The 13,467-nt window shown below is 38.9% G+C and overlaps 1 protein-coding gene across 1 annotated transcript in view; it reads left to right on the top strand.

Moving 5' to 3' along the window:
- Positions 1 to 13,042, top strand: part of LOC111344716 (uncharacterized) — a 65,558-nt gene extending 52,516 nt beyond the window's left edge. Inside the window, 15 exon segments of the mRNA XM_088726367.1 lie at positions 5,352 to 5,515; positions 5,576 to 5,608; positions 6,593 to 6,707; positions 6,901 to 6,921; positions 8,985 to 9,025; positions 9,184 to 9,369; positions 9,372 to 9,464; positions 9,970 to 10,066; positions 11,062 to 11,257; positions 11,339 to 11,461; positions 11,715 to 11,785; positions 11,826 to 11,936; positions 12,306 to 12,375; positions 12,377 to 12,412; positions 12,977 to 13,042. Coding sequence (XP_088582493.1) covers positions 5,352 to 5,515; positions 5,576 to 5,608; positions 6,593 to 6,707; positions 6,901 to 6,921; positions 8,985 to 9,025; positions 9,184 to 9,369; positions 9,372 to 9,464; positions 9,970 to 10,066; positions 11,062 to 11,257; positions 11,339 to 11,461; positions 11,715 to 11,785; positions 11,826 to 11,936; positions 12,306 to 12,375; positions 12,377 to 12,412; positions 12,977 to 13,042 — 1,423 coding nt within the window.
- Positions 13,043 to 13,467: the final 425 nt, after the last annotated feature.

A 13,467-nucleotide genomic window follows, 5' to 3' on the forward strand; every position in this document is an offset into this window, starting at 1 on the left:
ATAAATTCCAGCCATTCTCTGCCAAAAAGGGTGGGTCCCTCATTCTTCACTACATATATGGCAAGTTCCTTAGAGTGTCCCGACACTGCACAGTCACATAACAAAACCCCATGGGCTTCACTGACTCCCCTGTGTTAGTGCGCAACTTCAAAGAGGTGTCCTTTAAAGGAATGTGACGGAGGTATTCCAAATACACCCTCTCACTCATGACTCTTGGGTGGCCGAACTCAGAGATGTAGTGTCGGTGGCAAACTATCATCTGCCCGTACCCTCAGTTGCGGCGTGCCGCAAGGTACCATATTGGGTCCTTTGCTATTTTAATATACATTAATGATCTTCCCAACTCCCTGCGGGGCGCCGCACCAAGAATGTTTGCCGATGACACCAATCTTACGATATCTGCTAAGACATTAACAGAGCTTGAGCTAGCTCTAGCCCCTGAATTGAATAACCTTAGCCGTTGGCTGAAAGCTAACAAGCTCAGTCTAAATGTTGCTAAGACAGAGTTAATGATTATTGGATCAGGACAAAGACTATCTGCCCAATGTAACGACTTAGAAATCAGAATTGATGACCAAATTATCAAGAGTCGACAAGACCAAATCTTTGGGTCTTACTATAGATGCCCAACTCTCTTGGGGTAGCCACATTGAAGAGATTTGCAAGAAAGTCCCTTCAGCTATAGGCGCCCTAAAACGTGTACGGCCCTTTATATCCAAAGAAACTGCAATTCAAATTTATAACGCTTTGATTATGCCCCATTTTGACTACTGCAGCCCCGTCTGGGACTGTTTAAGTGGCTACTTGAGCGATAAGCTCCAAAAATTACAGAATCGAGCGGCCAGAATTATTACTAAACTACCCTTTGATACGAGCTTAAACCACCTTCTCTCCACCCTCGATTGGGAGAGGCTATCTCTTCGACGAGAGAAACAAAAAGCCATAATGATGTATAAAATTATAAACAACCTTGCTCCCGAATATCTGCAAAGTCTTTTCTCTCAGCATCACTCTGTGTACGACACAAGAAACTCTGAGGGAAGGCTGGCCTTGTCCAAACCAAACACCAATTATTTGAAACGAAGCTTCTCTTACAGCGGGGCCATGTTATGGAATAAATTGCCCAAAAACTTAAAGAATGCTTCATCCATTAACCATTTTAGGAGAAATCTTAACGTAGTCGATATATAGGATTCCCACACGGCAATCATGTAAAGCAGTTGATTAATCTTAGCTTTTATTATGTAACTGATGATTTTCCGTGTTTAAATAAAGATTTACATACATACATACATACATACTGACACCGCTGAACCTGTATCCAGTTCCATAGTCACTTGGTGGCCTTCAAGGTAGATCTTAAGTGAAATGGGCTTTTTGTTTATACTGTCAGAGACATGGTACAGGTTCCCAAATTCTCCATCGCTTTCTTCGGAATAATCACCCTCCATCACATTTATTCCAGCTTCAGCCATCTGTGCGGTGGCCTGTCTCTTCCTACATGCTCTCTGTGTATGTTCAATTATGCCACAATGAAAACAGCGTTCTTTCATGAAGGAACAGTTTTGTGACCTATGCGATCCCAAACAGCGGTAACAAGGTTTAGACTTCTTACCGTCCTTACCCCTGAAACCCTCGGCCTCAGGTGGTGGCTTGGATATGGCTTGTTCCTCTCCAGTTTTGACAGTGTCAAGTTTATTGATTGGGGTGCCTGGCCCTTGTTCTCCCTGAAGCACCTTAACATCTTTATTAGCCTGCTCTATGGCCAACACTTTTGAACCGCAAGATCAAAAGAAAGGTCGGTGAATTTTACTTTCAACAACTCGGTAATCATCTTCGAGTCGCGGATACCTGAGAATAATCGGTCACGAAGACACTCAGTTCGCATGGCCTCTCCAAACTTGCATTCTGTGGCCAAGTGCTTTAGTGGCTACATAATGACTGACTCACCGGAATTCCTGGCTCGGTTGTCGAACTGATACCTGGCAACCAGCGCTGATCTTTCAGGTTTCAGTTGTTCCCGCATTCGCTCCACGATGATCTCATAGTCCCGCGTCATCTTTTAGTTGTGCGGGGGCCACTAAATCCTTCGCCAGTAGGTAAGTTTCCACCGGAACGTTCCTCAAAAGTACGGCCTTCATCGTTTTAGGATCCTTAATTCCATTTGCAAGAAAGTAAAAGTCCAGTTGTTCGGTGTAGGACTCCCAATCCGTCCCCACCAGAAACTTTGTCACTTTGCCGATGGTTTGACTCGTTTTAGCGCTCGGTGCTTCGTCCGGCATTTCCCGTCGTGTATGTCCCTTTTGGACGTGATTTATACGACCCACTCCTGTTAACCGCTTGTGCTTGATCAAAGGAATCCCATCCTCGTCACCAGTTGTTATGTATTTCGAATACAAGGCCAGGAACACAGTAAACCAGATCAAGATGGCGGTAAGAACTGTTTTTAATCTCTAAACAAAACCTAGTGTACAATACCAAATATGGAAAACAGGTCTCGTGACAATAGCTTCTACATAAAACAGGGAAACCAAAATAGGGAAAATCTAACAGGGAGTTCTTTACATTCTCATGGAGAGAAAAATTTGTTCCTTTCTTCAAGTAAGAATAGGGATCGTGTTCACAAGCGTTTCGATCTATTTGAAGTTATTACGTAAATAAATATCGACGTTCTCGCCATTTGATCTTATTGAAAGTAACGTGTGAACGTCAAATATCTTATCAGTATCAGTCAGTATACCTTTCACGTTGATATTTCTCACTTACAATTATTGTGCGAAATAATTACTAATAGTTGTGCGTACGGTCCAAAACTTGTGCGAAAAGACTTCCGCGAAAAGTCTTTTGTGCGACATGTCCAGCTACCCTCAACCTACATCTTGCTCTTGGATTCCATGTGACACAGAACACGTTTGTGACAAGAATACTCTTTCTATTGCACAAGTGCTTAAAGATGCCAGATATATCTGCAGGGTGGTCTATGTACATGGACATGATACTAAAACTGCCATTGTTTGTAAGTTAAAGTGTAGTCCCGCATATTAAAGCTGTAGCGTCATCCATGTACCAACATTACATTTTGATTGGCTTCTCATAGTTCTACCGAGAGTTTAGCTTGTCAGGTTGTGAAATCCAAAGTAGTTCACATTTGCCTAAAAGCCATATTGTAACCGTCGGCAATAAATACTGTCCTGAATATTAAAATCGCTCGGCCTCGTAAAAATGTTTGTACCTTTAATCACTCCTTTAGGCTCCTTGTTACATCGCCCACCGTTTTCGTTTAATCTTTCCGTTTATGTAGGACGAGTAAAACCCGTTGACAACAAGATCCTTAAAGCACATTTAACGCCTTGAAATTCGTTTAGGCTGGCCGAGGTACAACCTTGTGTCGAACAGTGAAAACATGTGTCACTTGTCCGAGTGAAGACTGGTTACAAAATTAAACTATAGTCGCTGTACAAATTCTAATGCGACAGCATTAACACATATTATGCCTTATGATGAATACTGCAAAAAAGAGTTTTTGCATAAGGGTTAAGGTGAGCTGAGAGAGGAATATTATAAATGACCAGCGCCAATGAAGGGAAGGAGTGAGGGAAGATTTGCAGGTGTCTTTGAGTCAATTAACTTGCAAGAAGAGAGAGATTTTGCATGCAGCTGAATATATTAATGGTCTTTAGAATTTCCTTCCGCCAATACAATAGCTGCCATGGGAGTTAATGGAGTTAGCCATTCAACCAATTAGATTTGTGGCAGCTTTTATGCAAATGAGAATAATTATTCTTTCGTCTCACTATCTGCTGCCTTTGAATAATTGCATGTACACTATATTAATTATTTATTAATTACACAAAGAACGCAATGGAGCAATTTAAACTTCAGGTGCTTTATCGATGTAAGTATCAAAGGTAGGTAAAACAACAGTGCTATATTCAGGGCTTATAACAAGATAAAATACCTCAATATCATTCCCTTATTCACCAGAAGTTTGTGAGCCAAAGGTCAGTTTGATATACTTTATGAGCGACTGTGTTTCCCTAAATTGTTTTTCTTCATGATCAGTTAAAGAGAGAGAGTTCAGAACTTCTACCACAATGTTGGTCTTAAAAAGGACATTTATTTCAGTTTGTAGTACATACAAGGCCAATGCTGCAGAAAGAGTATTTTAATATGGTATTTTTCCTTTTCCAAACGATCATTACAGTCCACTTAGTGCCCAGGATCATACGAGCAATGGCAAAAAGTCTTGTTTTTATAACTAGCCATTTATGGAGAGCAACTGGGACTCCTGGATTGTCTGTGAGGTTGAATAAGCTGAAAGTAACTCTAAAGTTTTCTTACAAGTCCAGCAACAGAGTTTTGGCAATTGTGCATAATTGGCATATTTGGTTAAAACTACTTAATAGGATAGTACACACGTGTAAAGAAAGATTGATTTTAGAGCCATTATCTCACTTCACAGGTATTGCAGGAAATGCGATTAACAATTATTGTCATCACAAGTGAAAACTGCACGGACGAAAAATACAACAAATCCTTGCTACTGAGAGGATCTGATAAAGAGATAACTATCTTAAATGAAATATTGCTTTGTTTGGTTGATTATTCAATATCTTTAATTGATTATTAGTTTAGAGTCAGAGACTGATCTGCTGACTGTACAATCAGGGAAGTAAAATGATTTTCCGCCTCTAGAAAAAATGTGGAGAATATTTTGTTTAATTCTATAATGTTTTAACTCTATTACATTTATATCTATTAATTTCACTTATTTATTAAATTATTTATTTATTAAAACTATATTAAATCTACAGCTTGAGCTTGAACTGTTAGAGTTCTGTCGAGTTTTAAGCTTAAAAAGCTTTCCACAATCTTCTTATTTAGTGTTTGCTCATTCTCTCTATTAAGGGGAATAATAAAATACGCAGCAAGTGACAAGAAGAAGAATAAGTTTTCACTTAAGTGGGACTCTGAAAGAAACGAACTGATTAACATTATCATAAGGATCTATTCTAGCCTGATTCTTAGCAAAACAACCATATTCAATTATATTTTAGGTAATTAAAAATATTTGATATCATTATCATTTGTACTTATTATATGAACATGCATAATACATGTGTGAAACAGTATGCTTATATTTTTAGACATACGATTGAAATGTTTACTTGCAGCTTAAAAGGGCGTTTGCTGGTAAATCTGATTATGAAAGAGAGCACTCACTGAGTGTAAGGTATATAAATTTATTAGCTTCGAGGTGATTTCAAATTGCTCTCGTTTTATCGTTTGTTCTTTTGTTGTCTGTTTTCCACTTTATGTCACTCAAACTCTCAGTTGTTGTCGGTTTTAAGGTGTGGGAGTCTAATAATTGACTTTGCACTGAAATTCAGCTCCATCACAAAGGAACGAGATGTTATCATAAAACTTAATGAAGCTGTTAAAAATGGCAAGCTGGGAGAGTTCAGTGTTGGTGCTATAAAAGAAAAAAGGCCTGATGTAAAACCACCAGGCGGAGGTTGCGCTGATGTGGAACCATCAGGTGGAGGTCCCACTGATGTGGAACCATCAGGTGGAGGTGCTACATCACCACCTGACGGGTCCTCTGGTGGTAAGTCTTCATAGCATCAGAAGTTCTTTTCAGACTAATGACCAACCAGGCACTTTTAAATGCGCTCTTGCACGATGCAAAACGTGTCCTTTCATTCACAACACTGATAAAATATCGGGACCCAAACGATCCATTAAGATCACCGATCACTTTACGTGCACCTCCGCCAATGTAATCTATTGCATAACTTGCACTTATTGCAAAAAGATATACATCGGCGAAACAGGCAGAAGACTAGATGACCGATTCCGAGAACACCTTCACGACGTGGAAAGGAATGACAGGGACACATCGAAACCAGTCGCTAGACATTTTAATTTACCTAATAATTCTAAGCAACATATGGCAATCTGCGGTCTTTTCTTACACTTAGGTAGCACGGAAAGCCGTAAAACTCTTGAACAAAAGCTCATCTTTCAAACCGGCAGTCTAAATCCCACAGGTATCAACAAACGCTTTTCATTCCACTAATTTATTCTTGTTTTTCTCGTTGCCATGTTCCCACCAATAACGTAGCTCCATTGTCTGCCTTTAAAGGCACACACAACCCACAATTCCTTTATTCGCTCTGACGAAGGGCTAACGCTCGAAACGTCAGCTTTTGTAATCGTGACGGTGGCCAATTTACCATTTCAACATTGTTGATATATCTAAAATATTTCATGTATCAGTTTGAAAGTTGATAATTGAATGCCCTTGCCCTGTGCTTGTTTGGAAGCATTTTTTTTTGGTGAAGAAAATGTTTTTCAAAGTTATTATTGTTGCACTGTTGCTTGGAAAGGTAAACTGTCGATTTAAGGTTTGTATTTTCATTTGGACCCAATTGTCCACTCCAAACCTTTACTGACCATCTTAGTGAAAAACAAAGAAACATTCCCCTATGAAAAATGAGACTCAACCCGTAGGAGGCTCGACCACCTTAGTTAGTTTGTAAAGATACGCTTATACTTACCAAAAGTTACCTTAGGCTTATCACGCTTCTAGGTTTCGTATGTATTGTTGTTGGTGCAGTGTTCGGATCAGTTGTTGTACTAACTGCTGCTGGATTATTAGTGTGGTGGGCGAGCAGGAAAAGGAGGAGCAACAGAAAAGGCACTGAAAGTAAGTGTTGCATTAATATTACACGTTCAACTAGTTTTGGCATCCCAAAAATATCTCTTCAACATTTTTCCTTTTTTTCTAAGACTTAGTACCAGCTTCAGTTCACTATCCACTACCTTGTGATCTTTGTGTAATAATTTTTTTTTAATAGATAACCTCTTTGTTTCCCTGGTTCTTTTTCTTTTCACTACGAAGGTGGCGATAAGCGGAAGGTGAGGTTTTGTATCGAAATGTAGCTGTTTACTTGCGTTGGTTCTTTATGACTCGATCTTTTTAACAATTTAGACACTCGTTATGCTTTTGATATAAATGTTTTTGATTGATCCAAAAAGGAGAGATCTTGTAGAACAATTGACAGGCACGCTTGAGATATCAGATGTAATGGCTGCCACCTGTGAAATGATCAACCTCTTAATGATCTGTAGAAAAAACTCTGATAAAGCTCCGATATAACACGCGCTGTCAGTGGTTGAAAGGACGTGTACTATTAGAGCACAAAGCACGGAGCTGAGCATAAGACGTCACGCTACCTGCCAAATTATACAATATCCGGGCAATTTTTGAAGTGTCCGACTTCTCTCTAGCTTTTTTCCGTGAAAGTGAAATGTTGGAACAAGGGAGCTGGCAAGTAGCAACAGGGAACAAAGGTTTGTAAACATGCCAAGCGCCTAATTGACGTTATTATAACGTGAGCAAATACGCAAATTACCAAAGAGTAAAATAAATTGTCCGAGGTTTCAAGGTTTTCACGCCCAGTTTGTTTGTGAACTTACGTCCGGTAATAAAACTCAAACGCAGCTAGCACTCGTGTAGTATTTATAGTTTCGTGTCAAAAATAAAAATCAGAACAAAACAGGGATGATGAAAATTATAACCAAATTGCCATAACTGTTAAACTTTATACAAACTATAATGGTATCAGATCGACTGCAATCATGTTGAGGTTCATCGCAGCTAGCTTATCATGGCAATCTCCGGTCATCAATACAATACAATACATGGCTTATATAGCGCAACGCTTCTCAAAGATCCAGCGGCACTTTACAATGATAGTGATAGAAAAATATAATCAATTAAGAATTAAAGTGAAGCAAGCCTCTGAAATCATATTGTTGTCCCTTCGAGTGAACAACTAATAGCTAGCTCTAATATCCATTCCGATGTTTTGAGTGGAAACCCACATCAGTCAAAGCAGCCGATTAACCCCTGAGCAATCTTCATGTTGCTGTAAATTCGGCTGTCGTTCATTCATGAAACACATGCTTTGAACAGTTGGTTTCCCAATTGTCAAGTGAAAAAACTTTCGTATTTTGTGAGGCCCAACTCAGCTACATTTCAATGAAAATTTCACTTTCAGAATCTGTTTTAAGACTTAAAAAACTACTGGCGAAAGTGTGGAATTCGACCTGCCGGACCATTGCAGACAGTGATTCATTGCTGGTTTGTGAACTTTGATGCGTTGAAATTTTCGACAGCTTTAAACCAATCAGATTACTAGAACCATTCTAGAAGGATTTTGATTGACTTATTTTAGCGTCATTAATGAGTATAAACCATGCTGACAACAAGTTTGTTCGCTTGGAAAATTTTCATCTGATTTGAGGATTGAAAGTCATAAGTGGTGAATTAGACGGATTCTTTATAATAAAACAAATAAAGAAGCCTTGACTGTATTCTGTTCTGTTGCAAAGCACTAAGGAAGCTGCAAGTCTACTCTGCTCATATACAATAAATGGTTTGAACTCGGGAGTAACATGTGATAGTGTAGTTTGATTGTCCAGTGAGTGTAGTCCTGAGAACGACTGTGGTCGCTATAGGTGACTGATGTTTCCACAACCTGAACGGAAGTCATCATCAGAGTCAAGGGAATGGTTGTGGTCAGTCGAATGTTCTAAGTCCAGTCCGAACCACATCAATGACTGGAACTCTGTGCAATACCTAACCTACATCACTAATTGCTTTTTAGAGAAGATTCCCTTCAACAGGTGCCATTTACTACCGGCACCAAACAAACGACTTATTCACGACGTTAACATTACAAACGAACCGAACGGAACAGGTTGTCGTCAGTCACCACCACCGACAATACTCCTTACGGCTGCACTCACCCGAACGGTCAGACAACACTATCATCTGCTGACAGAAGTATGACGGTAGTCGAGCCTACAGCTTTTTCAACTGGACTGAGCCCTCTGGAAAAATTTTCTGTTATTTTGGAATTTTCAGGCAGAGGGAATTAGTTTTGTTTCGTAATATACTTGTGTTGTTGTTTCAGAACGTTTGGAAATTCAAGTAAGGAAAGAAATGAAACTACTGGTGTAGGTTAAATTGATTAATCCTTAATATTTTCATATAAGTCCAGCATATACTAGTTTAGTTTTCAAAATACAGCTGGTTTGAAGATTTGAAGCAGTTTTTAAATAAGTTAATAGTCTATCATCAGTTGTTGAGTCGAAAGCAATTTTGTATCTAAGATTGCCGTCGAAATCAGCCAAAACCTTCTCAAAGCCGTTACACGGCACTAGATGACAGAAATCGGTTACAAGTGATGGCGGATGTCAGTCCACGCAACAGTGAAGAAATCAGCAAGTACGCTTCTCTTAATTCATGTACACGCTCCTGGAAGATTGCTAGAGAACATGTGACGATAAAGCAGATCGTTTAAAAGGTGCTTTTGGTCAGGTTGCTAAGGCAACAGCCGATAACTTACAGGGAAGAGCCGAGAAGACACTGGTAGCTGTTAAACTGTTGAAAGGTACTAAGTAATACGCAAATCATGTTGCACAGACTCAGAAGTCTCTCGAAAAATTTTCTGTTTTTCCAATTTTGTTTTCGTTTGTTTTTTAGCGTATGTTTCTGCATATTCTCCAAGTTCTGGTTTAGAGTAATGACATTATGTATGACTAGTTTACAGATACCTCCATAGGATGAAGCAGTAAACAATGAATCTTTGATTTTGTTACATACCTACCTACTTACTTACTATAAATACATCCATCTTTCTACCTACTATAACTACCTACCTACTATAAATACTTCGATCTTTCTGCCTTCTATAAATACATCGATGTTTATGTCTCTCTCTATCCATTTTATCTCTTTGTCTATACAATTATCTATCTAATTGTCGCCTTGTCTGTCCGGTCATCTTCGACTGATCTATCTCTTTACGCTTACCTATATTTATGGTAGAGTTCAAAGATATGATTTTGACAATGTGAAATTTTTTTTGACGATGATTGATCGGAAACCCATTGCAGAAAACGCTTCTGAATCAGAGAAAAAGGATTTGCTTGAATTGATGAAACAACTTAAACCTCATCCTTACCTCATCAAACTTCTTGGATGCGTTACCAATCTGGTAAATCCTGAATTGTGTATTCTCAGCTATAGTTAATGTCAGAAACTAAGGTTTCAAAAGTATTGGTATTTTGGTAATTTAGTGTAATTCAGGTTAACTTATATAGTACCTACGTTACCTTAATTTATTTAAGGCAGGTACTACTGCTCTTTAAAATCAGAGACTGACCATACTCCTCTCAGACTTAACATGGAAAACATACGCATCACTATGACTACGAATTAACTCAACAGAATGGGTACGAATTAACCTGAAAGGGTAAGAAAGGACCGGTAGCCTTTGAACGCTGCACTGAAATTGACGTCAGCACGCCGTGAAGACCTCTGGGATTGAGGTGCACGAAGAACAGTGCAGCTCACACTCAAAATCCGCACAGTGTTCTTGTATAGAATAGTTTAACTACTGGGAGAATCTGCTGACCCATGCATAAAGCTGGACGGTATTCTATTCTTGGGAGCACTTTTAAGGTCCGGATAGGGCTCATCTGATAGCCGACAAATAGTCACAGTTTTATAATGTCTGCCGAATAGAAGCGTCTATATAATAAATGGCTGGGATGTATGATCAGCAAAATTTATCTGATGGATCAGAAATGGGCTGAAATTAAAATTGCATGCATAAAAATTGAGCACACATTACGGATATGAACCGCTATGAGATAAATATTTTTCGAGGCGGGTGGTTCTCCGATGGCAGACCATAAAGATAATCCGTGTGCAGCCCTGAATAAAAGTTTAACATGATGTCAGGTCAGTGGTATCGAAATTTTACTGCATCATAATTCTTTTTCATCAAAATGTAGAAACACATGAACACTTTGCTTTTAAGATAGATTTACATAGATTATGAATATTACCGAATTGTACGGTAGTGGATATTTTGATTTCTTCTCAACGTTGATTGAAACGTCGTACGCTTCTGCGGCGTCTATTGGTAATTTTGCCTCCATCTGCAGCATATAATCAAGTACTGGCGGTACCTTGTTTGTCTTGCTAGAGCCACTGTTGGTGTTGATCGAATATGTTCCTTTTGGGGATCGGCTGGGTTACCTGAGAAAGAGCCGGGGATTAAATGATAGTTACTACAAAGACCCAGATATCAAACCGCAAACAAATCTGACGTCACAGCAGCTGATGAAGTTTGCCTGGCAAATCGCTGATGGAATGTCCTATCTGTCATCGATACCAGTGAGTACTGTAATTATTCTCTAAGTGGCGTCGTCAAAGAATAAGACTCCATTTGTCTCTAACGTATTTTCTATGCTGAAGGTTATTCATCGAGATCTTGCAGCCCGTAATGTTTTGGTTGGAGAAGAGGAAAGTTGCAAAGTGACGGACTTTGGAATGGCCAGAGATGTGCTAGAGCACAACATTTACGAAAGAAAAACCAGGGTATAAATGATTTTAAAAGAATAAATAATGTTCTCTTGAGTCATGTATTATAAATAGGTTTGAATGATTTTGAAAGAATGAAAAATGTCATTTCAAGCGTTGTGTTAATATGTGGCTGAGGAGGCCTCACTGGAGTAATTGCTTAAAGAAAATCCTGTTCAGTTATTAAGAACTTTTGTTACAATGTTCTCGCCATTTGAAGCATTAGAAGTCTTTAAGGACAATCTTAACTCGTTATTGTTTCCTTATTCAGGGGCGTCTTCCCGTAAAATGGACTGCCGTTGAAGCGTTGCTTTACGGGAAATATTCTTTAAAGAGTGATGTGTGAGTATAAGGACAATGCTAGGCAGTATGTTAAAATTAGCTGCTCTAATTCAGGTGGTTCACCGTATCCACGAATGGATGGAAGAAAAATTGCAAACTTACTTCAAAAGGGATACAGAAGGCCTAAACCACAACACGTAGATGATAAGTTGTATGTTGATATCGTGTTGCTGTTGTTTTTTTTTTCCTAATGGCTTCTATCGCACAGTAGTTTTTGTCCCGCTTTTTTTTGAGATGTTGTGCGCCTCATTATTTCATAATTTATACTTGTTGATCCAGCCTAACGAAGGGAAATGTAGGAGGAAGTAGCTTATAACGAGTTTATCTTTGTGGTAAATGTGTGGATCTTTTGTCCTTTGCTCTAAAAACACTGACAGCTTGTTTATCAAGGATAGGTCAAACAGTCTCCAATAAAACTTTTTCTTAATTACAGCATTTCAGTTCTGCGTTAAAGACGCTTCGGCCTCGGGCTAGGCCACCAACGACATATTGAGATAGTCTTGAGGTGTTTGTGTTTTAGGTATGACATAATGACAACTGAATGTTGGAAAGACTACCCTAACTTGAGACCATCTTTTGAAAATTTAAGGAACGAACGAACTCAAAGAAATGGAAAACCAGCCCAAGGTAGAATTGTGGTATTTACAAAGGGACTTTCTCTGTTTTTTTTCTCTTTAAGGTTTGATCGTTAGAATCTACCATCATCAACTTTAATTGATAACGGCGTCACCGTGAAGGCCTCGTGGCGCACTTTATGGATTCAATTTATTTCACCTTTAAAGCAGTGTTCAATTGAGTATGGAAAGCGATCCTGAATTGGTTCTACTTTTGATTTACCTCGCTCTTTGATTGGTCTAGAAAACTCATGTCACCATCCCACCAATCAAATGCAAAACTAAAACCAATCCAGGCTTGATCACACATGTTTTTCCGTGCTTCAAGTGGCCGAGTTACCTGTTTTTACTTTGGGTTCTCGTTGGTTAATTCTTTCATCTGATAGATAGTTGTGAGTACATTGGGTTCAGTTTTTGGACGCTGAAAACTGCGCTATCAAAAATTGATTGTGTCAGCAAGATGCTCTCATTCTAGGTTAAAAAAAAATAAGAAAGAGGGAACCATCGAAAGCTTCACAGAGTATACAATAATTTATACCCAGTTCTTTTCGAAATATCTTCTCTCATTTCTCTACAGGGGTTGATAAGCTTAAAAAACTACGACGACTGACTCTACGTAAATGTTGACGATCTAGCCGAGTAGGCGAGTGAATTCTCAAACAGGAAAGGAGGGAGTATTGAATATTGCAACCCTATGAGATTATCTCATGGGATTATTATATTTCACATTAACCCATATTTTGTTCTGATCAAGCAGTTCTTTAAAACAGGCTGTTCAACAACGAGACAAGGCAAAGCGCAGCTTTCCCATTTTTTGATATATATCTTGTTCAACTAATAGTCTTGAAAAGACAAACAATTTTATATGAACGAGATTAAAAGCTGCAACATAATTTTTCCCCCTAGATTATTCAGCTCTTTAGTGTAGTTGCTCCGGTGTTTATAGAGATAAGCGCGCTGTGATTGGTTGAGGATTGTGTCATATCTCGCTTCTAGCAGGGGCTCAAGACACCAAAATGGCTGCCTCGCGTTATGTCAATGGTTACGCAGGAAGTGAAAAACGTGATA

The sequence above is a fragment of the Stylophora pistillata genome, chromosome 7 (genome assembly GCF_964205215.1).
Source record: "Stylophora pistillata chromosome 7, jaStyPist1.2, whole genome shotgun sequence".
NCBI lineage: Eukaryota > Metazoa > Cnidaria > Anthozoa > Scleractinia > Pocilloporidae > Stylophora > Stylophora pistillata.